This window comes from Drosophila erecta, unplaced genomic scaffold (assembly GCF_003286155.1).
Source record: "Drosophila erecta strain 14021-0224.00,06,07 unplaced genomic scaffold, DereRS2 tig00000021-arrow-pilon, whole genome shotgun sequence".
Lineage (NCBI taxonomy): Eukaryota > Metazoa > Arthropoda > Insecta > Diptera > Drosophilidae > Drosophila > Drosophila erecta.
In genome coordinates this window covers 20,992,281-21,016,262 of record NW_020825198.1, presented here as the reverse complement: position 1 = coordinate 21,016,262, position 23,982 = coordinate 20,992,281, and the positions used below count along the sequence as shown (strand labels likewise).

General features: G+C 42.9%; 5 protein-coding genes across 6 annotated transcripts in view; 2 read left to right on the top strand and 3 right to left on the bottom strand.

Annotated features, from left to right (window-relative positions):
- LOC6546173 (IQ motif and SEC7 domain-containing protein 1) overlaps window positions 1-17,330 on the bottom strand; it is a 46,605-nt gene extending 29,275 nt beyond the window's left edge. Inside the window, exon 1 of one of the 2 annotated variants that reach the window (XM_015158646.2) lies at window positions 16,498-17,330. In XM_015158646.2, the coding sequence (XP_015014132.1) occupies window positions 16,498-16,880 (383 nt within the window). In that variant the 5' untranslated portion in view covers window positions 16,881-17,330. Of the gene's footprint in view, window positions 1-2,430; window positions 3,249-16,497 lie in introns of those variants that run through there. The other variant, XM_015158645.2, reaches the window with a different exon arrangement.
- Window positions 17,331-17,596: 266 nt separating this feature from the next.
- On the top strand, window positions 17,597-18,306 carry LOC6546230 (cancer-related nucleoside-triphosphatase). The gene is made up of 2 exons (XM_001973536.3): window positions 17,597-17,712; window positions 17,776-18,306. The coding sequence occupies exons 1-2, from the start codon at window positions 17,670-17,672 to the stop codon at window positions 18,297-18,299; spliced, it is 567 nt and encodes a 188-aa protein (XP_001973572.1). The 5' UTR covers window positions 17,597-17,669; the 3' UTR covers window positions 18,300-18,306.
- LOC6546229 (DNA-directed RNA polymerase III subunit RPC5) lies at window positions 18,292-20,068 on the bottom strand. Its single transcript, XM_001973535.3, has 3 exons — window positions 19,938-20,068; window positions 18,808-19,878; window positions 18,292-18,743 (listed from the first exon to the last, which is right to left on the bottom strand). The coding sequence occupies exons 1-3, from the start codon at window positions 19,968-19,970 to the stop codon at window positions 18,387-18,389; spliced, it is 1,461 nt and encodes a 486-aa protein (XP_001973571.1). The 5' UTR covers window positions 19,971-20,068; the 3' UTR covers window positions 18,292-18,386.
- A 253-nt stretch (window positions 20,069-20,321) lies between these two features.
- LOC6546228 (methyltransferase-like protein 22) lies at window positions 20,322-21,705 on the top strand. Its single transcript, XM_001973534.3, has one exon. It carries the CDS (start codon window positions 20,568-20,570, stop codon window positions 21,390-21,392), a length of 825 nt encoding a protein of 274 aa, XP_001973570.1. The 5' UTR covers window positions 20,322-20,567; the 3' UTR covers window positions 21,393-21,705.
- A 60-nt stretch (window positions 21,706-21,765) lies between these two features.
- On the bottom strand, window positions 21,766-23,922 carry LOC6546227 (decaprenyl-diphosphate synthase subunit 2). The gene is made up of 3 exons (XM_001973533.3): window positions 23,147-23,922; window positions 22,899-23,088; window positions 21,766-22,696 (listed from the first exon to the last, which is right to left on the bottom strand). Exons 1-3 carry the CDS (start codon window positions 23,488-23,490, stop codon window positions 21,890-21,892), a joined length of 1,341 nt encoding a protein of 446 aa, XP_001973569.1. The 5' UTR covers window positions 23,491-23,922; the 3' UTR covers window positions 21,766-21,889.
- Window positions 23,923-23,982: the final 60 nt, after the last annotated feature.

The window sequence follows — 23,982 nt, the reverse complement described above, 5'->3', positions numbered from 1 at the left end:
CACAGTTCAATAGAACAACTGCACCGCATCGTTGACCAAATATTGCAAGCCTACGATGAGAAAGAATACTGCAATGCGCTCTTTTTGGACATTAAGGAAGCATTCGACCGAGTCTGGCATATTGGCCTATTGGCCAAAATAAAAATGACACTACCAGCACCGTATTACTTGCTAATGCGGTCCTACTTGGCGAATAGGCAGTTCGCAGTACGTTTCCACTCCGCAACCTCAGGGATACATGAGGTCAGTGCAGGAGTGCCTCAAGGAAGTGTACTGGGTCCATTATTGTACTGTCTGTATACCAACGATATGCCGCAGCCAAATGCTAGTATGGACGCCAACCCTGACAGGATGACTCTAGCCACTTTCGCCGATGACGTCTGTGTTACTTACAGATCATCCTGCGAATATGAAGCAGCAGACGGCCTACAAGAGTACGCTGACAGGTACGAGAAATGGGCAAGAAGATGGAATATTGGCATAAATGGTCAAAAGTCAGCTAACGTGTGCTTCTCACTAAGGAGGAAAACACCACCTGCTGTTCAACTAGGTGAGGAGATGGTACAGCAGTGTAGTACGGCCAAATATCTTGGCATAACATTAGATCGCCGGCTCACATTTGCTCCCCACATAGCAGCCATCAAAACAAGGGTGAGAGCAGCTGTGACAAAGCACTGGTGGCTCCTAAGAAGCAACAGTAAACTCTCCACCCGAAATAAGCTCACCCTATACAAGCAGGTCATTGCTCCCATCTGGCAATATGGTTGCCAAATCTGGGGGATAGCAAGAGATAGCCAAATCAAAAAAATTCAGGTGGCCCAGAACAAAATAGCGAGACAAATTACAGGCTGTGAGTGGTACATTCGAAATAGCGTGCTACATAGGGACCTAAAACTAGTTACGGTACTACAACAAATCAACTTCCACTCCAGTCGGTACAACTCAAGACTGATGAACCACAGGAATCGTCTCGCTAATGATCTCACCATTACTCGACCGAGGCAGAGGATCAAAAGACGTCAACCAAGAGACTTAGTGCTAAGATAACAATAGCTTAATAGCTAAACATTAATTATAAAACAACATGAGAGTATTAGACCAAACTAGAAAAAGCTATATTAAATATTCCCTATAGCCGGAGCGCCAATTGGCAGAAACAATAGAAAATAAGGTAATAAAAGGGTTCATAGCTATCCTGTATATCTTAATAAACTACAATAAAAAAAAAAAAAAAAAAAAAACTTTTAGAGAGCGGAATATTTCGCTCTACACCGATACCACCACCACATTGCGCCATCTATGCAGCTATAAGTGGAACTACGCCGCATTTGTTGCAAACTATATTGCATACTTTTTGGCAATTTCAAAACAATTTCAGCAGCATAACGCTGAGCAAAATATTTTTGTTATTCAAAAACACTGCCCAAAACAATGCTTAAAAAATAAATTCATAAGATGTGCAGGGAGTGCAGGGAAACAAAAGTATTTCTCATACAAAACGCGAGAGGGGAAATGTCGGAAAATCACTTGCATACTTCAGTGCGGCAAATTAACAATCTTCTCGTGGGCGCAAGAGAGGGAGAAGAGGAAAGAAAGAGAGAGAGAGATGTACGCCCACGATGGGAAAACTTGGATGAGTTGTGTGGGCGTGGACGTGGGCGTTTGAAGGCGGTTTCGACCTTTTGTTGTTATCAAAAGCCATGGATATGCCGCTTTCTCGTTGTTGTTTCTCCATTCGAGTGTGAGGCAGTCGTCGTGTGTGGGCATTAGCCCATCAAAAATGCACTATTGATGGCACCGAAAAGAGGGGCGGTGGCGGGGGCGTGGCTCGGATGCTGCAAAACGGACCGAAAAACCATTGACTTTTTTCAGCTTTGAAAAGCTGTGTGAGATAGAGAGTGAGAGAGAGAGATGGAGAGAGAATGAGAGTAAGAAATAGCAATTGCGTCACAATTGTCCTCGGGAAAAACTAATCGAACCTTGAACTCTGGGCCTTTAGTTGCGAAAATCGGGGGAGTGGAAAAAGGGGTGGCGTGGGCAGACAGAGCTCTTACAAGTGCAAAAAGGATAATACACTCGAGAAAAATTAAAAGGATCTAGTCCTCGCAAGAACTGTGAACCACACACTCTTTAAATAGTTGTTTTTAAATGCAAAACATTCAAATTTATAACGAAAATCAAAAAATTCGTTCAGTATATAAAGGTTTATTTGCCTACCCCCATTTCTAGTATTATATAAAGTTGCTAGTATACTCCAGGTTATTATACAGGTCTTACATAAAGATACATATGTATATTGTTGGTAGAACACAAGGCACCAACATAATATTCCTGCGATTCAAACTTTCATTTCCTTCAAAAATATTGGAAACTTAATTTGCCAACTCACAGAAATCAAAGAAGGAATTCCGACAGACAAAAGCAACTTACCAGTAAATCTCATTGGAGGTAATCATATTGGTGGTCTTGTAATACTGGGCGGCAGTGTAGCTGCTCATTCTGCCGATGTGTTGTTGTTTTTTTTGTGGGGGTGGCGAATTGAGGGGACTAAAAGAGGTCCCACTAACTAAGTCCCTAGTTAGTTGATCCGCTTCAATTAGGTGTTAGGTAAATAAATTTAAGGCAGTATGTTCAGTGAAACGGAATCGTTTTTTTAGTATTTCGTGTTTGGAACTAGGTTCATGTGTGTGAGTGTGTTTTGTTTTTGGACGGTATACAAACACTTTGGCACCGATAAATATGAAGATGACGAAAAAATCAATACGTCGAGGGTGAGGAATTTCGAATTTCACTTTGAAGTTCGTTTTTATATTTTTTCCGCGTTATATTTTTAATCGCTGTTGAGTGTAGATGGATATATAAAATATATATATGTATATGATTTCAAGGGACGTTTTTGGGGATATTTAAGCGGTGGCAGCGACGTCGACTGCGGTAGAGGCGGCAGACAGGCGAATACATACACGTACGCAAGGGGCGGGGGGCGTGGCGGTTGGTAAATTGCGAAAATTCTGCGGCACTTGTTTTGTATTGTTAAGTGTGTTATTTATATTGTTTAAGCAGTCTGCGGGATACACCCTACCAATTAGGTAATTTTAGACATTTTTGTTGGGTATAAATACTGCTAGGCGGAAAAGCGTCTGCGAAAAACTAACGTCGGCTAACTGACTGAAATGGAGTACTGAACTGGGTAAAATATTTCCATTACTGAAGGCGTCGACGGCAGCCAAAGCGGCTCCTTCGCTCTCCGCTCGAGAAAAACGAGACAGAGAGAGAGAGAGAGAGCTGAGAGAAAATGTGAGGGTTTTCCAGACAGATGTCTTCTGCGGGTTGTTTTTTTCTGTCCCTTCTGTTTTTCCCTCTCTTTTCCAAGGGGGTTGCAAAAATATACGAAATGCAACTTTGCGGGCGAAAATGCAGCGAAAATGTAGCCCCAAAAATTACTGGCGCCCAACGTGGGCTTTCTTCACCCGCCACATTTTAATGAGCCTGAGAAAAGCCTGCTGGAAAACGCGTTGCAAATAGTTTTATGACGCAATTTAGTGAACATTAAAAATCGTTCTAAAAACGACTATTAAAAGCAATTTCCGGAGAGTACAAAAGAGAGGGAGAAATTAAATTGGGGGCAGTCCAGAAGAGAGCGCCGCGTGTCAAGAGAGGGTTGCAATTTACAAGCGGCTTTTGTTTAAATCGTAATAAAAAGGAAAACAAAGCAAAACAACTTCCAGAAAGAAGTTCGAAAAATATGTTTTATGCAAATGCAACCGCCAGGATGTCCTCAAATATTCCCCTTCTTGAATATCCTTGCAAAATGCGAATAACAACGGAAATTTACCGACACCAACCCCTTTTTGCTGATGAGAGAGCCGACGAGAAGAGAGTTATAAATACTGAGAGCACGGCATTGCCATCCCAAAGTCCTAAGAAAATGCACTGGTAAAAACGGGGGCTTGTTTATCAACCATCGTACCAAAAGTTATGGTACGATGGTTGAAAAACAATTCTGAACAATCATTTTTAAATTCATAAAAAACAAAATTTACTACAGATAAAATATATTACAATAAGCAGTGATCACAAAGAACCACGTATTTCTAAGTGCAGAATATATAATATTATATTTTTTTATAGCCCAATGCTAATAAAGCATTCAAGAATGTGAGAAGCTTTTCCCTAACCCAGTTCATCAACTCTTATTGAGTTATTGAGTGGGTAATCGTACTGGGCCAAATAATTGAGGTGATTACCATAGTTACCATAGCTTGGATTGTTTGACAATAGGTAGTATCACCCCGAGGTCACCCAACAACATTGTTACCAATGAAACTCGAATCCCAGGCGCAGACACAGTTCCCATATGGTTTGTGCCCATGATTAGAGAAGTGCAGCATAAAAACCCAGAAAAGTGATAGCTTCCAACTGCACCACCCCTCTCCATCCGCAACTGGAAATTCCCGTCCATATGTCCATATTTATTTTGCGTGTCTGGTGCGTGCTCAAGTCTCGCTGCCTTCTCCGTGGGGAAGCTACCAGTGGGTTCAGTGGGTTCGGCGGTTCGGTGGCACTTTCTATGGCCCCGTTGCATGCAACCTAATGCAGTCTAACCCACACAAAGGTCTCTTTCTCCCAGCTCTTTCTACAACCCCTTCTTCCCGCCATTTCTTTACCGCTGCACAAAATAAACAGCGCCTTCAACTTTAATTCTTGGGCGCAGTTTTCAAATTCAACCCGAGCAATAAAGTATTTAATAATCCACAACAGCAGCACCAACTACATCGACAGCGGGTAATTGCAAACTGCATTTGTTAGTTACACTGCGAAAAAATTGTATGCGACTAACATTTCACAGTATATTTGATTTGGTATCTAAAATAAGATTCAACCAAAATCCTATTGCAATGTAAGGAATCTTGAGAACCTAGCAATGAAACATACTACTGTTTTATAATATTACTCACACCATGTAAGTTTTCCCTCAGTGATGCGCCACCCAGTGATCCCACTTCGTGCCTTTTATTATGTGAACAAAAATCAACTTGGAAAGAAGTTCAGAACTATGAATGGCTTCTCAAGACACGAATATTTCACCAAGCTGCAACGAGGGACTTGAAGGGAAAGTTGGTGGAAAGCGGAATCATTCTCGATGCACAAAAGGAACTGAAGGCGGGGTGTTAGTGTGGGAGTTATTTGCCTCGGGTCCACGCCCATCGAATTGGGTCAACTGACAATGAATCGCATCAAAAATGCAACTGCCAACGAGGATACCAAAAAAAGAAGACAATTTTCCGAGAGATAAGAAGGAAAAGTTTTAATCTCACCCTACCCATTGCCCCACCTAAATGCAACGAAAACAAACAAAAGCTGAAGATCCGAGGATGAAGGGGATCCAACTTATGAAGAATAAACAGAAAAGAGCAGCCACAATAATTTCACATTCTTTTTTTATCATTCTCCAAATGGAAATGAAACGCGGAAAAGATGAAGATGATGATGACGATGAAGATGAGGATGAAGAGGGACTACTGCGCGAAAGGAGAGACCAACTTCGAGATGCTCGAGATGAATACAGCGCAATGGCAACAAAAGATTTTCCCTCTTGGCTGTCATAATATTGAAAGAACGCCCAGGGTTGGTGGGCGGAGTCGGCGGTGTTGGACATTTATCAAATCGAGGGAATGTACTAGGGAACTAGTCAGAAATGAAGTTCCAGAAAGATGACAAGTTATTAGCGAGGCGTGTGTCTAGTATTCGAGCTGCACAATGAATCGCAAGCCCTAAGCCTTATGAGCTTCCTGTCAGATACATCAGCATATATGTAAAGGGGCCCTCAGATTAATGACCATAATGAGATAGAGAGAATAGGATCACAATACCTCAGGTTGACAGGGTTATCTAGAAGTGTTATCTTTTAATGTACATGTTTTGTTTTCAAGCAGCATATATTTCATTTTAAATCGGTATCAAGAACTCACACATGCAATAATTTTTCCCATTCATTAAACATTAACACCTTGCTAAATTAGTGAGGCTATAAGCCAGCCCCTTCTAAATTCTTGGGAATTAGATGCAGAACGCACTGGTTAATACAAGTTCACACACAACGCAGCCAAGAGCGAAATATCTAAAAACAAATTATTAAAATGCATGGCTACATATTTAGACGAATTGGAGCAGTGACCGTCCCAAGTGAAAACTTATATATGTGCATATATTCAACATGTGCAACATGCTACATCATTCTACACATATCACACCCCTCATATCGTTGTTTCACTTCTGTTGCAAAAAGAAAAAGAATCCAAAAAGAAGAGAAAATGTCAGCAAACGCTGAAGAGCACTTCATGTACCCACCACACATCATGCAGATGAACTGGAGGAGAGAAAATGAGACTTGTTGGGATGAAAGGAGCGGGGAGGGGCGGGGAGGGCAGGGAAACATCGCGGAGAACACGATGCATAACATCATTGGGGTGGCGCATGGTAACACATAAAGTCAGCGAGCAAAAATAATGAACATTGGGCTAATGAATTCGGGAATACCCTAACCAGAGTTGGTACATTAGGTTTTACTCACTTTTGAACGATGAATCTAACAACACCTTCCGGTAAAAAACATTTCTTACAGTAAGGCACAAACTATTCATTATTACTTTGTTCAGGAAAATACTTCCATTCCTCTGTAAGTCACACATGGAGCGCATTTCGTGCAATCATATGCAGTTCCTGATTCACACTGGTCTCAAGTTTCACAAAGGAAACGACATCGTGAGGGATATAATGAGACTATTTACGGAGTTGTTGGGCTGATCCCTTGATCAGGACACGGAAACGGACATGATATAGCAATTTATCCCTGGCGTAAGCAGGAAGTTAGTCTGCTATTTCGATATAAAACTTGATAGGATTAATTGAAGAACCGAATGAATAATATATACTTTCCATGTTTCACTGCCTATAACACCATTCTGCTATATTTTGCAGTTTGCTTGGCTGACATACTGAGCATAGGATTCCACGTACCCCACCAGAGATCTTGACATGGTGAAAAGGGAACGCGGATGCTTAGCCTTAGAAGCCGAACAAAAACAAACAGAAATGCTGTTACAGAAGTGCCCAAGTGGCAGGCGCTGGCATCCTCCACGGAGCTTGCAACATTCAGGACGCCACCCCTCCAGACGCCCACTTCACCCCCCCTGAGGACAAAGAATGCATGCCAGCGAACTCGCTCGTCAGTCAGTCGGGGAAAACTCCCTCTGCTCCCCAAGGGTGGTTCTTCGCAGTGGCGCAGCATAATATCTACACAGTGGGGTTTCAAAGCCAGTCCCAAAAAGAACGTTCTTCGTGTGAGGATCAAAGCCCAAGCTATGAGTTTCCTAAGTAATGAGGATCACACTTCTAACAAGAGTTACCCTTTTCAGATAGAACACAATCTAAACAGTTGAAAGTGGGTGTGCCAGGGATCACAGAGATCATCTCAGCTAAGTGCCATGGAAACGTTAAAACCGTGTTCTACAGAATCTGCTTTTGATTGCCAATTAATGTAGTGGGTTCTAACCCCCCAAAAACCATTCCCTTCGGCCCACACCCCTGACTGCTGATGCTAACGAATTGCGACCAATCGCAGGACAAGGGCTGAGGAGGGCATAAGGATGTGGACTGCACAGGACGACGACGTAGGGACAACGCGGAAAAAAGTGTGCTGGGACTTGCTCCCTTTTGGCATAGTCTCACAGCATCCCACGGATTGCGGATTGCAGGGCGGAGGTTTTCGAGGATGCATCTGAATGCGAGATGAGAGTTGAGAAATGAGAAATGAGAGGCAAGAGCGATGTGTGTGTGTTCGTTAAATTGAAATGTGAAAATGGGACCATGGCACCAGAGAGGTGCCCCACCATCCCCGCCATTCCCAATTTGTAATTTTGTCAGCGTGTGCGTGTCGTTGTATGTGGTGGAATACTTTTTCAGTTTGTTAAACTCTATTTTTAGACCCCTCGACGGCCATGAGAAGGAAAATTCAGCCTCACGAGTGTGTGTGGGGGCGCTTGCTGGCTTAGTTACCCGCAGTTTCCAATGTTTTACTTTTCAATTGGTCGGCATGTTAATGCGCCAAACACGAATTCCTAATTCCAAGTTGGAGTTGGTGAAACACCCAAAAATAAGACGGGAAGAGCCTGTGATGTTTCCCAAGATACAAAATGTAAAATAACAATCTGCAATTTGTCATGCGATGGGTTGGGTGTTAATTAAGTGTGGCAATTAAGGGGGTGGGTGTTTCTATACATATTGCCAGGCTGGCAGGTCGTAGACGCCTTGGCAATTAACGGTAACTCAATTTTCACCTGTCGGATCCCCCGCCCTCTCTCGTATATATTTATATGAATATATAAATCGCTTCAGGTGTAGGAGAAAACTGGCAGCGAATGAATATATAGCGAGCGAACATTTGTCTGCCTTCCCACGGCAAAAGTGGAGGCTAATAATGACCATCGATGTATTGACACGATGATGATGGCAGTGATGATTGCCAGTTGCACGGTCCCAAATGGGTAATGCAATCCGCTAATGCAACTCTCCAAGCGTTTAACACAAAACAGAAATCGAATACGAGAGCAACTTATTAAAAAGAGCAACAGACGCAAAATGAAACTCGGCAATCAATACCCAGTGATGCCGAGGAATCGAACCTGAAATGCCCTGCCTTTTATTCTAATTAGCTGAATATCTTAGGAAATCAAATATGAATACCAGAAAAATGGTTTGAAACTGGCTTGAATAGGCAATAGAATTCAAAGTACTCCTTTCACAAAAGTTTTTACTAAAACATTTTAAAGTATTGGATTTCTGGCGCGACACAAAAAAAACAATAATTTTTGTCTAGAAGAAACTAAAGATATTTTGATTCGCCACGATTGGATCTTATAAGCTTATAAGTAATACGATCTGATCTATGCTCCCAACAAAGTGCCAAAGCTTCTTGGCCATTTCAGGGTATCTGGCGACAGGTAACTGGTTGTCAGTCAACACACCTGTCCCCTCTCCTTCCAATTCCTCCACACTCTCCGCAACGGCGATCGCGGTCCATGACGAGTCTGCTGACAATCGATTAATGGCACATATAAATGGCTATCTTCTGGTTGGTTAGTTGCTAACCAGCTCAGCATCAGCGGTTGGTTGTTGAGGCCCAGAGAAATGTGTGGCCCACAAATCGAGGCCAATATATTATAAAATACCCAAAATGAATTTCAAACGAGTGAATAATAATTACAAGCTTCCCTTCCAATTAAATGTAGCATATTGTCCTCCTCTTATTAAATCTTTCTTCATTTTTCCCAGTGCAATAACCAGTGGCCAAGTCTCTAGTGGTCAGTTCGCCTTACAAAAATAAATATTCAATTTGCATGTGTCTCATTTTCGACTCGTTTTCGTTTTCATTTTACGTTTTTGGCTCGCTACTACGCTGTTTTTTCCCCTTCGATGAATGGAATGGAATCAACATAAACAGCATTTAAAAACCCGAAATTATTGTACATTGTGGGCGTTTGGCCGAGTGCGTTCAACGGCGCCGCTCCGACGCTCCATTGGGTCACCAATAAAATTAATAAAAGTAAAAAAATAATAATGATAAACAAAAGCAGCGCCAATCTTCTGGCGTCTGCGCAACTGCGTCCATTGACGTTGGCGATCGGGCTGCGCAGACAATGGAATAGTAAGGTCAAGAAATGCCAGCCATTTTATTTTGGGGGGCAGAAGGGCCTGGGGGCTCTGGTTTCCAGATGACTGATGAGCAACACAAAAGTGAGTTCGAAGAAACGCAAACGAAAAACCCACTAAAATTCATATAAATCGCAATGAATTTGTATGATGGCTTTTTGGTGTTGGTTCTGCAGGCGCCTGCCTACACAAACAAATGCAGCACAACAACTCAGACAGTTCAGCCACTATATGGCTATTTTTAATAGCCAAGAATTAGACCATTTTTTGCCTACTATAATTCTAAAACTTTACATTTCTTGGTATGGAAAGAAACCCTAAATATATATATTTATTGAGGTATTGAAGTGTTTATTGAAATACAGTAAAAGTTAAATGTAATTAACGCAGTTAATATGTAATTAACGCACTTAAAATGTAATTATACCTTTGTTTAAAGATTTCATACATTTAGGATACAACATCCAACATCACTTCAGTTAGGATACATTAATAAATCTCTATATCACTTCCAAAATATTTATAATGTATACATTGTTAGTCATAATTAGAGTTAGGATACATTAGTACATCTCTCCAATATCACTACAAAAATATTTATAATTTGTACATTGTTAGTCATAATTACAGTTGGGATACATTAATACATATCTTTAATATCAGTTTAAAAATATTTATTAACTTGTCATTGTTAGTCATAATTTTGACAGCACTGACCACAGAGGCCCACAGCTGTTGAATTTTTGAGCTTTTAATTTTTCTTGAAAAGCAACAAATAAAATTTGAATATTAAGCCCGAGGAAGAGGAAGCGAGGGCGCTGCACCCTGGCAAATAGAAGAGAGAGGGAAACCGGAGGAAATTAAGCAACAACGCATTTTCTTGGCACTCGCCTTTTTGGGGCGTGCCTGAAAGGGGGTCGCAGGGGGCCCAAGTACGCCACTCAGCCATGGCGATGAAAAGCAACCGAAAGACAGAGGAGGGATCTCCCCAAATTTGGGTCAATGTACACAAAATACACTTTCACGCCTAGAGAACGAAAGAAACTGAATAATTTTCAATATTTTTCCGTGATGGTTTGTTAATTTTACAACATTAATATGTCAAAAGCTTGCGGGTGGAGTCCCCAAGTCGCTGCATTTAGTTATTCTTATTTCTGAATAATGCCCCCCATTTGTTTTCCCCACTTTGCTGATTTCTTTACGACTCCAGGCAGTGTTAATTGATTGAAGGCGGCACGATTGGCGACCTCCAAAGTGGGTGGGGTGGATGGGGGTTTCTCGCCCTGGGGATGCACCACAACCGGAAGTTGTCAGCCAGTTCAGCAGGCGAAACTGTATTTTATTTTAAGATAAGTGAGTCAAGTCAAAGCACTAAAACCAGAGCACAGACAAGTGCGGAGTGGAGTGCAGATAAGCAGATGAAAGATGTCGCCCTAGACATTTCGAAAGACCTGTATCATCCTCATAGATAAGACCGGGGACTCAAGGGCTTCACGGAATGGTGATGAAAGTTTATTGGGGTGGAAACAAATATTATATATAATTACATAGTAAAAGCCTCTAAGGCATTATTTCAATGGCTATTTAGACCTTTAAAAATTGTTGGGGCTAAACGCTGATGCAGCAACCATAAACAGTTATTATTCAATAACTAATAACCATTTTACATTAATGGTCCGAAAAACATTTACTAACATATATAGACAGCTACTTAAAATCATTAGATATTCATTGATTTTTCAAAAAATTAAAACGAAATGAAATCATTTATGATTGTTATATTACAAACTCATTCTGCATATATTAGTTTTTATGCGTATTTCTGTTAGCCTTTAAAGGAAATCCGTTCGATTGTTTATGGCCTTCGATGGATTTCAAACTTGTTCTTAATGAGGTTTGTTACCTTTTTTGCAACAATAAGAGGTAGTAACAATTGGATTTAGTGTCAAAATGAAAATTAGTCATAGGCTGAACGTTACACAACACAGCTGGAAACATCAATCATCGAGATTTTACTGGGCAGAACTGTTTTAATGATGCATTAATTGATTTTCGAACGTGTGACAAATTTTAATGGGACAAGAGAACAACACAATACAACTATTTATAGGTGACGTTCGTAGGATAGTTATTCTGATTTTACTAATGTGTAAATTGTTTATAAGAAATTGACAGAAATGTACAAAATTAACATTGTCACGCCTGACATCTTTGCCAAAAGATATCAAAACAAGTAGAAATAGAGTCATTAAATGGGACATCAACAATCGTGTTTTCCCACCGAAATCAACCATGTAGAACCCTTCCCCAAAATTGGAGCTATTCCTATAGACACGATTACAGTAGCTGATCATTATTGTCAGCGCAACTTCCTTCAGTCGGAGAGACAAATGCGAGTTCCACACTTTTTTTGACCATTATAGTTTGTAGTTCGCATCTCTAGCACCACGATGATGGCCATTTTTGGGGCGCATGCGCAGCCGTCAGAACCGAGCAAAAATTACCAGAAGATGGCCAAGACCGGGACTTATGGCCATGTAAAGCGTACTGGGCCGCTGTCAATGCCAAACACGATTGACAAGCCACTGGAGCAATAAGAGCTCGACTTGGCATTTTGGATTTGGAATTGGTAGCGAGTTCCGCTGAATGGGGAAAATCGACTCGGAAGTTGTCACTTCGGGCAGGGACAACATGAACGCATGTCTCATCAATCATTGTATCTTAGTATCTGCGTAACGAGCTGCGCGAGTTGTATACAAACACAAATAAAAAGGAAAACGTACGTAACATATGCAAAAGACTAAATCCAAAGTGGGACGCCCTCTAATTGATTACATGGTTCGGCTGGAAACTAATCCCCCAAAGACTTCAAGCCAATTGGAATTTTTCGCAAGCGCTTTTTCTGCTGTGACTTGACAGTTTAGTCTGAACACATGAGACTGAACAGTTTGGCAATGACATTGTTTATTAAACATTTCATATAAATGATTTTAATTATTGTTCTTCGGCTGGCCAGCACGTCGATGATCTCACTTTTCGATTGAAAACCGAGAAATTTGTTTTCGTTTATTGCATGCATTATAAATGGTCTAGTCGGAAGCACCGACACATGGTTCCCCCGACTATCCAGATGTGTTCGGGGATCACTGGAATAACCCAGAAAAGCGATCAACTTAATTGTGTTAATTTGCAACCGAGAACTTTGGGAGGAAAATTATGGTATCTAAACACTTCCCCATCTGAATAATTGAGAGAAATTACTGGTGATGGATAAGTACTTTGTCATAATAATTGAAATAGCTGAAGGGAATTGTATTCAATTTAATATCATTTATTTATTCATTTATTTATTATTGTTAGGTCTTTAATAAAAAAAAAGTTATAACTCACATATATTTTAAGGATTACATAGTACATTCTAGATCATATCATATCATATCATATCACAATATGAAAAACAAAATTGTTTTTAAACCAGTAACAGGGCTTACAAAAACAATCAGGAAGTTGAAGAAACCACAACTTAAAGATCTCTACACTTTAAATAGTTTATTATGTACTTTAACCCTGAGGATAGTAATCCATAATCGAGAAACCAACTGTAAATCAAAATCACAAACAAACCACAATAAATCTTTCGCAACCATAAGAAGAGCGTGGTAAAATAGAAGTACTGCCTTTACCGAATTGGTTTTTTGGGTTAACGCCAAAAAACGTAACCGCAATTAAGAAACCATCTGGATCTGTGATAGAAACAAAGACTACAGTGGGAATCACTTAAGAATCAGCATGTTATTTATGCAATTACTATCTCATTTTCAACTCCACCCCCTTTTCAAAGTAGTTCCCATCTGCTGGTGCATTTAGATCATCCAACCCCCAACTTGCATGTCCATTTGGCATATCTTTTAATTAAAACAAAAGTTTTGCTCTCAAACCTCAGAGATATTCGCAGCACGCATGGCTCCCATTTTGACCATCAAACTTCCCGCCCCCCCCAGTATCCCCCTCAACTACGCCCCTTTTGTAATAAGGCAACCGCAGTCTTCACTCCAAATGTTGCATGCAAATGAAACAGAAGTGTAGTAGTGGCAAGAAGGCCAGAGAACTACTTCACCTACTAAAGTTACAGAATACAGTACGCACTCATTAAGTAGTCGGAAAACGTTATCCCATCCACCTCCTCTTGACCACCCCCCGGAAACCCCCTCCCATGACCATTTTAAAGGGGGGCGTACGAAATTAATACTCTCCACTACACTCGCTTAATTATCACAAAGAGACCCAGAGCAACGTTGAAAGCACTTTTCAAATGGGCAAGTGTTTTCCACCCCCCCTTTTCCACATTAAACATTTTTCTCTGGTGCGTGTGTCTGCTTTATTAGATGATGATAACTGGCTAATGAGTTGAACTCTGCGGCAAGTCTAGCAGCGAAATGGTGACTACACTGTTATAAAATGCTATTATTTTGCATTTTATCTTTTACAAAAGTTTGTTATTTTAATCAAACAATTTAGAATTCTTCAAGAATGTATGCACATGTTACTTTTAAGCTTCAAGAATATATAAATATTTAACAGTCAAACCAAAATGAGTGTATTCATTCCAATTTAAACACATTAAATATAATATCTATGTGTAGTTTTTATTTTTGCCAGCGTACTTTGAGTGGAGCGTACTGACTAAGTGCAGAAGTTTACCCAGACCAACAACCATGGAGCAGCGGAACCTTACTCATAAGTCCGAAAGCTGCCCGCACATTTTCAACAACATCTCAAATCTTAAATTTAATGTATCATCGCGACATACTCTTTCCCATAATAAAAGACCATAATACACCAACTGGGTGCGTGCAGCTTATCTTGTTCAACTAATCTGTAAGTGGATTTTAGCCATGGTAAGCATTTCTACATTACATTTAGATTCACTAATTAAGAGGGAAAAAGAAGGTACAAGTGAGGAAATTATCCTTATAGACAGAGGATGTTTGAGTAAATGTTCCTGTAGCTTATCGTGATTCACTAACAAACTCACTTATTCAAATTAATTTGCTCTGAGTATTAATACATATGTATGATTGTGGAACAAAACTATGCGATTATAAGATATCTGAAGTGATTATAATGCAGATTAAATGGAGAAAACATGATTAACAAAACACTACGACTCCAATGAATAATCGTTTTTCATTGTACTTCAAAAATAGTATCTACAAGTTCGATAAACGCCAGTGTAAAAGTTTCTGGTGTTTTGTGTTAACATTTTTGGCGAAGGTGAGCTGCCAAAACCAAGAAATAAAATATAAACAGAAAACGCAAGCCGCATAATTGGAAGAGCCCACGATTCTTCTAGCAGACCTTAGAGGCCAAGAAGCCCCGAAAATAAAGAAAACGGTTAAAAGATAACTGCGCTTTATTTGCGCCCACTTTGTATATGCATATATACAAAAATATCTGTATTTAAAAGATTGTCTGCGGTGGGGCATGACCGCATGCAAAGCAAAGTCAGGTACGAATATTGAGATACTTCCAAATATATTCGGCTGTCAATGGCAAATGCCAGGCGTATGGTTCATAATATTTCTTTGCTTGTTTGCCCGTGCATTTGTCGGGTTAATCTCCCCAGGAAAGACCCCAAATAAGTGATCGAAACTCGGTCTTAACATTGAATTTACTGAGACTGCTCCTATCTCCCGAAGTAGCACTACACATTAGTTATCAGCAAGGGAAACACAGGGCGATAGAACTAAACAAATAAAGAATTCTAACCGATCGATAAGCGAGAACAACTGTAGTGCTAACAGCAGAACTGACTCATTCAATTTGGCAACGAAAAAAATACAACACTATCTAGTGTTCTGGAACAGATAAGCAGGAGGTTTTTCAGTAGGGAAATACCTATCGGCACTGCGCACTTAATATTGCGACCGCGACTGTGTCGATTAGCCCACAGGTAGCAGGAGTGCAAAAAGGGGTTGCAAAAACCAGAAGTCGCACTCGGACTTGTCGGCCTGCAGCTGCCAAGGTGGCAAGGACAAGGACAAGGGGACGAATGAATGTGACTCAACCAGAAGTTGACTCAACAGCGACACCCGGGGGCAAGGAAACATTGGAGTCGGGGGTCACGGAAATGCAGCCCAAAATGGCGATCCAAAAAAATCAAATATATTTGTGGTTTTGTTAAAATGCTAAAGACTCTGAGTCTTTGGATTAAAAATCGCAGAATAAATTATGATATAAATAAAAACATACAAAGAAATATCCAAGGCCTTACCATGAATCTTAAAAATAAAAAGCCGCTCCGATAAGAAGCACCAAAGAAGAGCTTTAAATGCAGTTTATATAGGGCAGCTGGCCGATTTTAAATATATATTGTAATATATATATAAAATGTATAAATTTAAAGATGATTACTATTTCTTTACTGATTATATTACCTAACGGAAAGTTTTGGATCCTTATGCAAGCACAAAGCGGGGAAATATGTGTGCAAGTAATACTTAATAAATAGCCTTATTTAACAGGGTATTTATCCAAGAATTTTTCTTTATAATGCATATTTCTAACGAATGATTGTTGGCAATGATTCTTTACAATTATGTTGAAATCAAATTGCTGAGAACAGCAAATAAATCGAAAACGATTTTGCAAGCGCAAATAAGAAGTTCGACTTTTCCTATTGGACGATCCCATTAATCGCAATTTCCAATAGGAAATTCACCCTTATACAAAATATAACACCCTTTTAAAATATAAGGTAGCATATTACCAGAAAGTAGCACTTACTTATCATCGAGATCGATGGGCAGCCGCTTGAGCTCCGACATATCCAGCTCCAGCCGCAGATTGGACACCTCACAGAGCAGGCGATCGCGCTCCAGACTCAGCTCCTTGATTTTGGCGTGCAGGGCGTTGTTCTCCCTGAGCAGCTCGTCCACATTGTAGGGGATCGCATGGAGATGGTGATGGGGCATCGCGATGGAGAGCGGCAGGGGCATGGAAACGGGTCCAGGTAGGGCGACACCCCCACCGGAACCGCCAGCCCCTTTTGGATTTTCCACAAACATCATGGAACTGGCCATCAGAAGGGACTGCGTGGTCTGATGGAGCAGCAATTCCTGATCGCCATCCGAGTTCTGGGAGAGATTCTTCAGATCGGCCTCGGACATATTTCGTTTATAACCTTTGCGGGGATCGGCTGCACTCCTATTTGATATGGTTTTGTGGCCAAAACATTATAGCCCCGCCACGCACACGCACTCGCGCGAATGAGGGGAGGTGGAGGAGGGGTGATAAAACAGCGAAACAGGCAGAACCACTTTGAATCTCACAATAAAGAACTGAAAATGCAGCTTGCTGCGAGTTGAAAACTTCACTCGTATTGTATTGAATGACCTTGGAATATAACTCTCCGCTGCTAAAGCGGGCCTGCACTACAAATCGCGAGCAACAGTTGGTGCGGATCGGAGGGAGATTACGGATATTCTCGGAATTACGGATTTTCAATTCACGCGCGACGAACAAACACAACGCGCTCTTCGTTCGACGTCTGGAAACAGTGTGGCCGTGCTGGGGGCGCCGCGTCATACCGGCAGTGTGACCGTAGAGCGCTCCAATCGAAATACCTTTTCGTGTTCGTGCACAATATACCGCATTAAAAGGGTCATTCTAAAACGACCGTTTCATTTTAAACTTCTAGGTGTTTATATCATATTAAAGAGTTGCACGAAATATAACTAAAATAAATAACTAAAGTTAATAGAAATATAGCAATAGAGTTGCACGAAATATAACTAAAATAAATAACTAAAGTTATATAGAAATTTTTAAAAGTATTTTTCTTTATTTTGTTATAAAGCGTATAAAACGAGCTATTTTTGGAGCTGTCTATGATCCATTCCTGGTTGATCTAGTTCCTCTGAAAAATATTCTTTAAAATCATAACAAAAAAAGTCGATATGAAGAGCGCTAATAAAACTGTTTTAATTACAGGGCCACCAGGTGGACGCTTAACTAAGAAAATGTTTGCTATAAGCTAGACATAATTGGCACTATAATTTCCAGGAGTAGGTAAAACTACACTGGTCCATAAAATCTGCTCGGCTCTGCGAGATAAAGGACACATTCTTCAGGGATTCTATACAGAGGAAGTGCGTGGTGAGGGAATCAGCCAAAGAATCGGGTTCGATGTGGTCACTTTGTCCGGAAAACGGGGAATCCTATCTCGTGAGAATCCGGGAGACCAGCTGCGTCGCCCCAAAGTGGGAAAGTATTCGGTGTTTGTGCAGGACTTTGAAAGTCTCGCTCTTCCACTACTTGGTACCCGGGATTCCCAGCCAGAACCGGAGCTCCTGGTCGTTGATGAAGTGGGCAAAATGGAGCTGCTTAGCAAGCGGTTTGAGTCGGCCATGGCTGATCTTCTAAAGGAAAAGCGGGCCCTATTGGTCACTATACCCGAGAAATCAGCGCTGGATTTGGTGGAGCAGCTGAGAAAGTCTGCAGGATCGAACATCTACCAGGTGACCAGATCCAATAGGAACATTTTGGCTGGAGAAATTACAGAACAGATCACAAAGTCACTTCTTTAACAAAATAAACTTGTTGGTCTTTTTATTAGTGCCTAGATGTATAGTTGTGCTTCCGATCCTCCGCCTTTGGGAGATCATCATCCGATGCTACGCATCCACGGAGCCAGTTGTTGAGTGATTCATTGCGGGCGGCGGCATGGATGAGGTCAGGGACTGGGACTCACTCTTCCTCGTCGATCGTTTGCGAACCCGTTTGGTTTCCCTAGCCCAGTCCATTTCGTTGTAGTGCTGCTCGGAAGCCGTCCAGTGGTACTCCTGTCGGCTAACCAGTTCCGGATACTTCTGCTCGAACTCCTTATCGGGTGGCAGTAGCAGCTCCCAGCGTTTTGTGTTGTTCACTCGGGCCACAGTCTTTAAAACGTCAAGTGTTTCCGCAGGAGGCAACTGCGTAGCGGCCATTACCTGAGCTCGGAACAGGTAGGGCGTGCGAGAGAAACGGAAGAGCTGGGTAAGGAATTTAGACGGTTAGTACATGATAAGTAATCGTTCCACCCGTACAAGAACTCACTATATAATCTCTGGCGCGAATCATCTGCTCTGCGGACACACCGTTCGCATGGGAGAGCATCTTCTCGGGAAAGACCACCTCGGATTTTGGCACCCAGTTGCCGTGCAGTAGGATGCCCACCTGGGGCAGCAGAGCCAGCACCTTGTCCGCAGCCACATGAGGATCCACATGCTCCGCGAGAATACTAATGACATCGCTGAACGAGAGCATCCGGGCATCCCTCAGTAGCACTGTAAGCTGCTCCAGCAGCGGCATAGACTTCAGCATGGCCTTGTTGTAGACGGGAAGTACTTGGGCGGCAGCAGAAGCAGCAGCTGGGGCTACCGTCTGCACGTGCTCATCGTAGGGAAGAAGCTTTCGAAGATATTCGCCAGGAGCGAGGGCCAAAGAGGAACTGCCGTGATGACTGGTGGCGAAGAGCTTCTGGCGCTCCAGTTCGGCGGTGGGCGTGGCCCTCGAGTGCCAGTAGGCCTCGCACCAAGGCTCATCCGCAATTCGTTGGACGAAACCGTCATAGGTGCCAGCACGTTGCTCCTTTCCGCTGTTTTTGGCACTACCGCGAGAAAATTTAACCGTGACTTGCTGCAGCACCTCGTCATCCTCTGTGTCCTCCGTTTGAGCCTTTTGTTCCGCCTTTTTGCGCTTGTCGTCCTTATCGAAGTGGCTGAGAACAGGGCGCATTTGGACTATGGATGTGAGTGGCGAAAGATGCACCTCCCGATCCGTAAAGATGCCCACTATGTACTTGGCCACATCGGTTATGGAACGCGAGCTTGTGAAGGCCTGTTTGTCCATGATCCCACGTTTGTAGGTGGGTCGCTCCTGACCCTTTGGTGGCACTGCTCCATAGGTGTTCTTTCCGTCGGCGGCCACCGCAAACTGCTCGCCCTTGAAGCGATCGAAGTGGGCCGACTCAATGTCCAGGCCGAAGTCCACTTTTACCTCCTGGGCGATTGGTTTGACACAACAATTGACAATCACGGAGTCGTCGTGGTTCGGGAGCTCCGTTTTCGTGGGGTATTGAAAGAGGTACAAGCTGTCCCGCAGGTTCTTTGACAGGAATACGGGAATCTGGAAGAGAGTGGCGGGCGTTGTACTCATGGGATTGATAGTGCCACTCACACACTCACCTCCTCCACGACGGGATCGTCCTCGTCTTCCATTATTTTAAATTCGATTTGATAGTTTTTGCTGCCGACGGTGCACGCCTAAATGGCCAGTGTGACCAGGTTTTTCTGCATTGCAAGCCAGCACTGCAAGCAGCTGATTGGCACAGTGGGCAAAATTCGAGAATATGGCTCACACACTTTGGCTATATATGGCTTCACCCTAATCGCAATCCCAACCACTTCTCAAAATTAGTGATTTGTAACTTTAAGTGTATATATCTATTCTATTCTATTTAATGTAATTATAATTTAATTTATTCATAATTTTATAATTATGATTTAATTTATTTATAATTTTATAATTAATTATTTTAATTATCGGCCGTCAGGTATGCGGTTTACTATGCTTGCCTTAAGATGAGTGAACATATGACATTTTCACAAAATTTAATTATTTTCAAATAGTTAAGGTAAATGTACATAGTTGCCCTCACGACCCACTGTGCAAAGACAGAGTGCAAAAACACTTTCCGTCCGCCGATTGGCGATACCGATTCTGTAATCGAGCACGACGCCCGGGGAAGATGTCTCAACTGACCGCAACATTAAATTTATATACTCTATGCTCTTGGCCGCATACATAACAGAATCATGTTCACGGTCACGTCGGAGATCTACGGAGAGAACAACTACCAGACGACCCGCGACGGCGGTAAGGTGGTGTCGAAGTTCCGATTCGTCTATCCGGAGGAGCAGCTACCGGGGATTAGGACGGATGAGGACGGCGACCTTGAGGTGCCAAGGCCAAAACGTGGCGTGATCGAATTGGAACATTCCGAGGCAACGGAGCTGCGACTGGTGGGCTTGCAGGTGTGGCGGGGAGCCCTTCTTCTGGCGGACTACCTCTTCTCCAAGAAGGATGAGTTTTGCAGAAAAACCCTAATGGAACTGGGAGCTGGTGTGGGCCTGACCAGCATAGCCGCCGGCATACACAATCCCGGAAGGATCTATTGCACGGATGTGGATCTGGGATGCATACTGAAGCTGATCCGCGGCAATGTCCAAAGAAATCGCAAACTTCTCCGTGGTACAATCTCAGTTCTGGAGTTTGATTTTCTCGCGTCGAAAAATGATCAGTCGCAGGATCTCCTGGAGGCCATAGACAATAGCGATATAATCCTAGCTGCCGATGTAATCTATTGCGATACGCTTACCGATGCCTTTATCTCCGTCTTGGATAATCTCCTTGATCGAGGTCGCCAAACTGGGAGACCCAAAACGATATACATGGCACTGGAGAAGCGCTATGTGTTCACCCTGGAGGATTGCGATTCGGTGGCTCCCATGTACGAGTACCTCGTCCGACAGACGGCGAACAAGCCGTGGATCATGGAGCACGTGCCTCTGGATTTCCCCCAGTATTTCGAGTACGATCGCTGCAAGCAACTGATTCTGATCAAGATCACCAGTCGTTAAAATGGCTAAAGCACAAAAAAGTCGTTCTGCTCCTTAGATTCAAATGGCCCCTTGATGTACCTTAATAATTTAGAAAATGATAGCTTTGTTACGTTAGGACAATTTTTGGAGAATTATTGGGTCTCTATCCTTGTATTTTGAATCTCTGTGAATAAATATAGTGTAATACTATACTCTCGTGAGTTTTCAAATCCAATTCTATGTAATGGGAAATGTGAAATAACAACTTTTTATATGACGAAATATATTTCCCTCGTTGTATGTGTGCACATAATAGTTATGAACTTTTGGGATTCAAAACAATTTACAAAATTATAATCTGTGCACTTGCACCAAGCATTACCTAGAGTTCACAAAAATAAAACATTTAACATTACTTTAAATGAACCATTTAAGATTAGTCAACAATGTCTGCTTTAATGAAAAATTACCCAAAGGAATAAATACAACTATCCTAAGCCCTGAACCCGTGAAAAATCAAGAACTGCTGTTTGCGATCAGAGATCCTGCATGGCCAGAATAATGTTCTCCAGAGCCTGTCGAGCGTCCGTCGCCGGGAAATGTTGCAGAACAGCCAGGGCGGCGGCTGTGTGCTTTCGTTGCAGTTCCTTGGTTTTGGCCAAAGCCGGCCCGGCTAGAATGGCCCTGTGGATCTTGTCGTAGTCGATGTTATCCACCGATTGCTTGCCAGCCTCCAGTTGAGAATACATCCCAGGGTCGTGCTCCAAGTGGAATAGAACTGGAGCACTAACCAGACTGAAAGTAACATCCAATGGGAGTTGGGGGCATTGAAATGGTTCGGCATCCAAGCAAGCCTGCCAAGCGAGCGCCAAATGTTTTCCAAAGCGGTAAGCATGACGCTGCAGTTCCTCACTTTGTCCGGCCAGCTTCAGCGAAGCTTGGCAGGATTTGCCCAACAGGCTACCCGCATTTAGTATGTTACGGCACTCCCATTCCTCCTCCGGATTTCCGAGAACCTGGGCTATCGGCATTGGCGTCATCACGTCGTGCTCGTTGAAATCCACTCCAACGCTGAGAGATGGTCGCTGGAAGGTTCCTGGCTTATAAGGCAGCGGGTTGTTTTGCTCATCACGCTCCCCAATGAATTCCGACTCGGAGAAGTCTCGCACCGCCGACGAGATCAGCTCCACCACCTCCTGGTTGCGCAGATTAGCCAGTTCCGCACTGGAATGGCCCAGAAGGTAGTCGCCTGTCAGCAGGCCGATCTTGTTTCCAAAGGACATGTCGTCGTAGGTGTCCACATCCTGGCCAGCCTGCGTGCTCGATTGCAGATTAACCACGCTCTAAAAGGCGAAAGAAGTTGTTTTTAAGAATCCATTACAATATTTTTGTGTTCGTTGTTTCAATATCACATCGATGATCATTTTGTCATGCCCGTCATATAAATTTGAGGAAAGTTAAACTCATTTGCATAAACATACGCAGACGCTGAGACGCCCAGTTTACGAGTCACTTTCGAATGCATTTTGTGGATCCAAAACTTACATTGTGAACCAGATGTGATATCCGTATCATCTCGGTGACCTCAGCCAAAGCTCTTTGGGAGTGCAGCACTCCGGCACTCTTGTCCTGCTCCACGTCTGGAACACTGGGTGCGTGTCCTGCGGCCTTGGACACCAGGAGCACTATCAATCCCCAAGCTTGCATCGTGTTCTTGCCATTGTAGAGCAGGTGTCTGAAAAGAGAGATTCAGATAAACTAAAACGCCTTATGAGCCCTTCAGCACCACTCACTTGGCCGTCTTCATCAGCGGATGGGCGCTGCCCACCAACTTGCGCAGGTGCAGCGCCACATTGGCGATCTCGTCGCTGAGCAACCAGCGCAGACTGAGGAAGGACGTGGGATAGCCGACGATACGCTCCGCCTCGCTAACCGCCCTATTCCAGTCGTGTCTCGGGGGCGGGGTCGTAACCTGTGGACTGGCATGCTTTCCACTGGCCATCGTCGTCGAAGTCCAGCGCTGAGAAGTGAAAGTTTGCAGCGCAGGCGCAGCTTTGACCACTCTGAGTGCCTGCATCTCGGCGGGAATCCTGCTGCGCAGCTGTTGCATAATCCTTAACCCACTGGCGCGGTACATGGTAAATCTCTAGTTATTTTCGCCTACAACACGACAATTGTTTGCAATTGCTTCTGAGAAAATCTCGTTTCTTAGCTCCGCTCCGTTGAATTGCTCGTCGAAAAGTGAAATCTTCGAGGTCCGCCGCTGCTTGAGTCTCTGCCAACGTCGCTGTCGGCGTCACCTGCTGCCGCCGCTGTGTCTTCTTCTTCCCGGGCGTCCCACTTTTACAGTTGGTCGCTGCTCCGCTCTCAGGTGGCCACCAAGCGTTCTGTTTGTTTTTATTGCCCCACGCAGTGTCATGGAATTCCGAGGGGGCGGCGCAGAGGGTGTTTTAACGGCGGTCTTGAGCTGAAACAGGTTTTCGCACGGCAGCGCCGCTTCGGTGCACACTTTTTGGCCATGAGGAGTACGGTCACTCTTAGGGATGGGAAACACAAGAGGCTGGTGCATGCAATGCAATTGGATGGTAGTGGTGACAAAACATATTTATTTACGTTTGAATAATTTGTA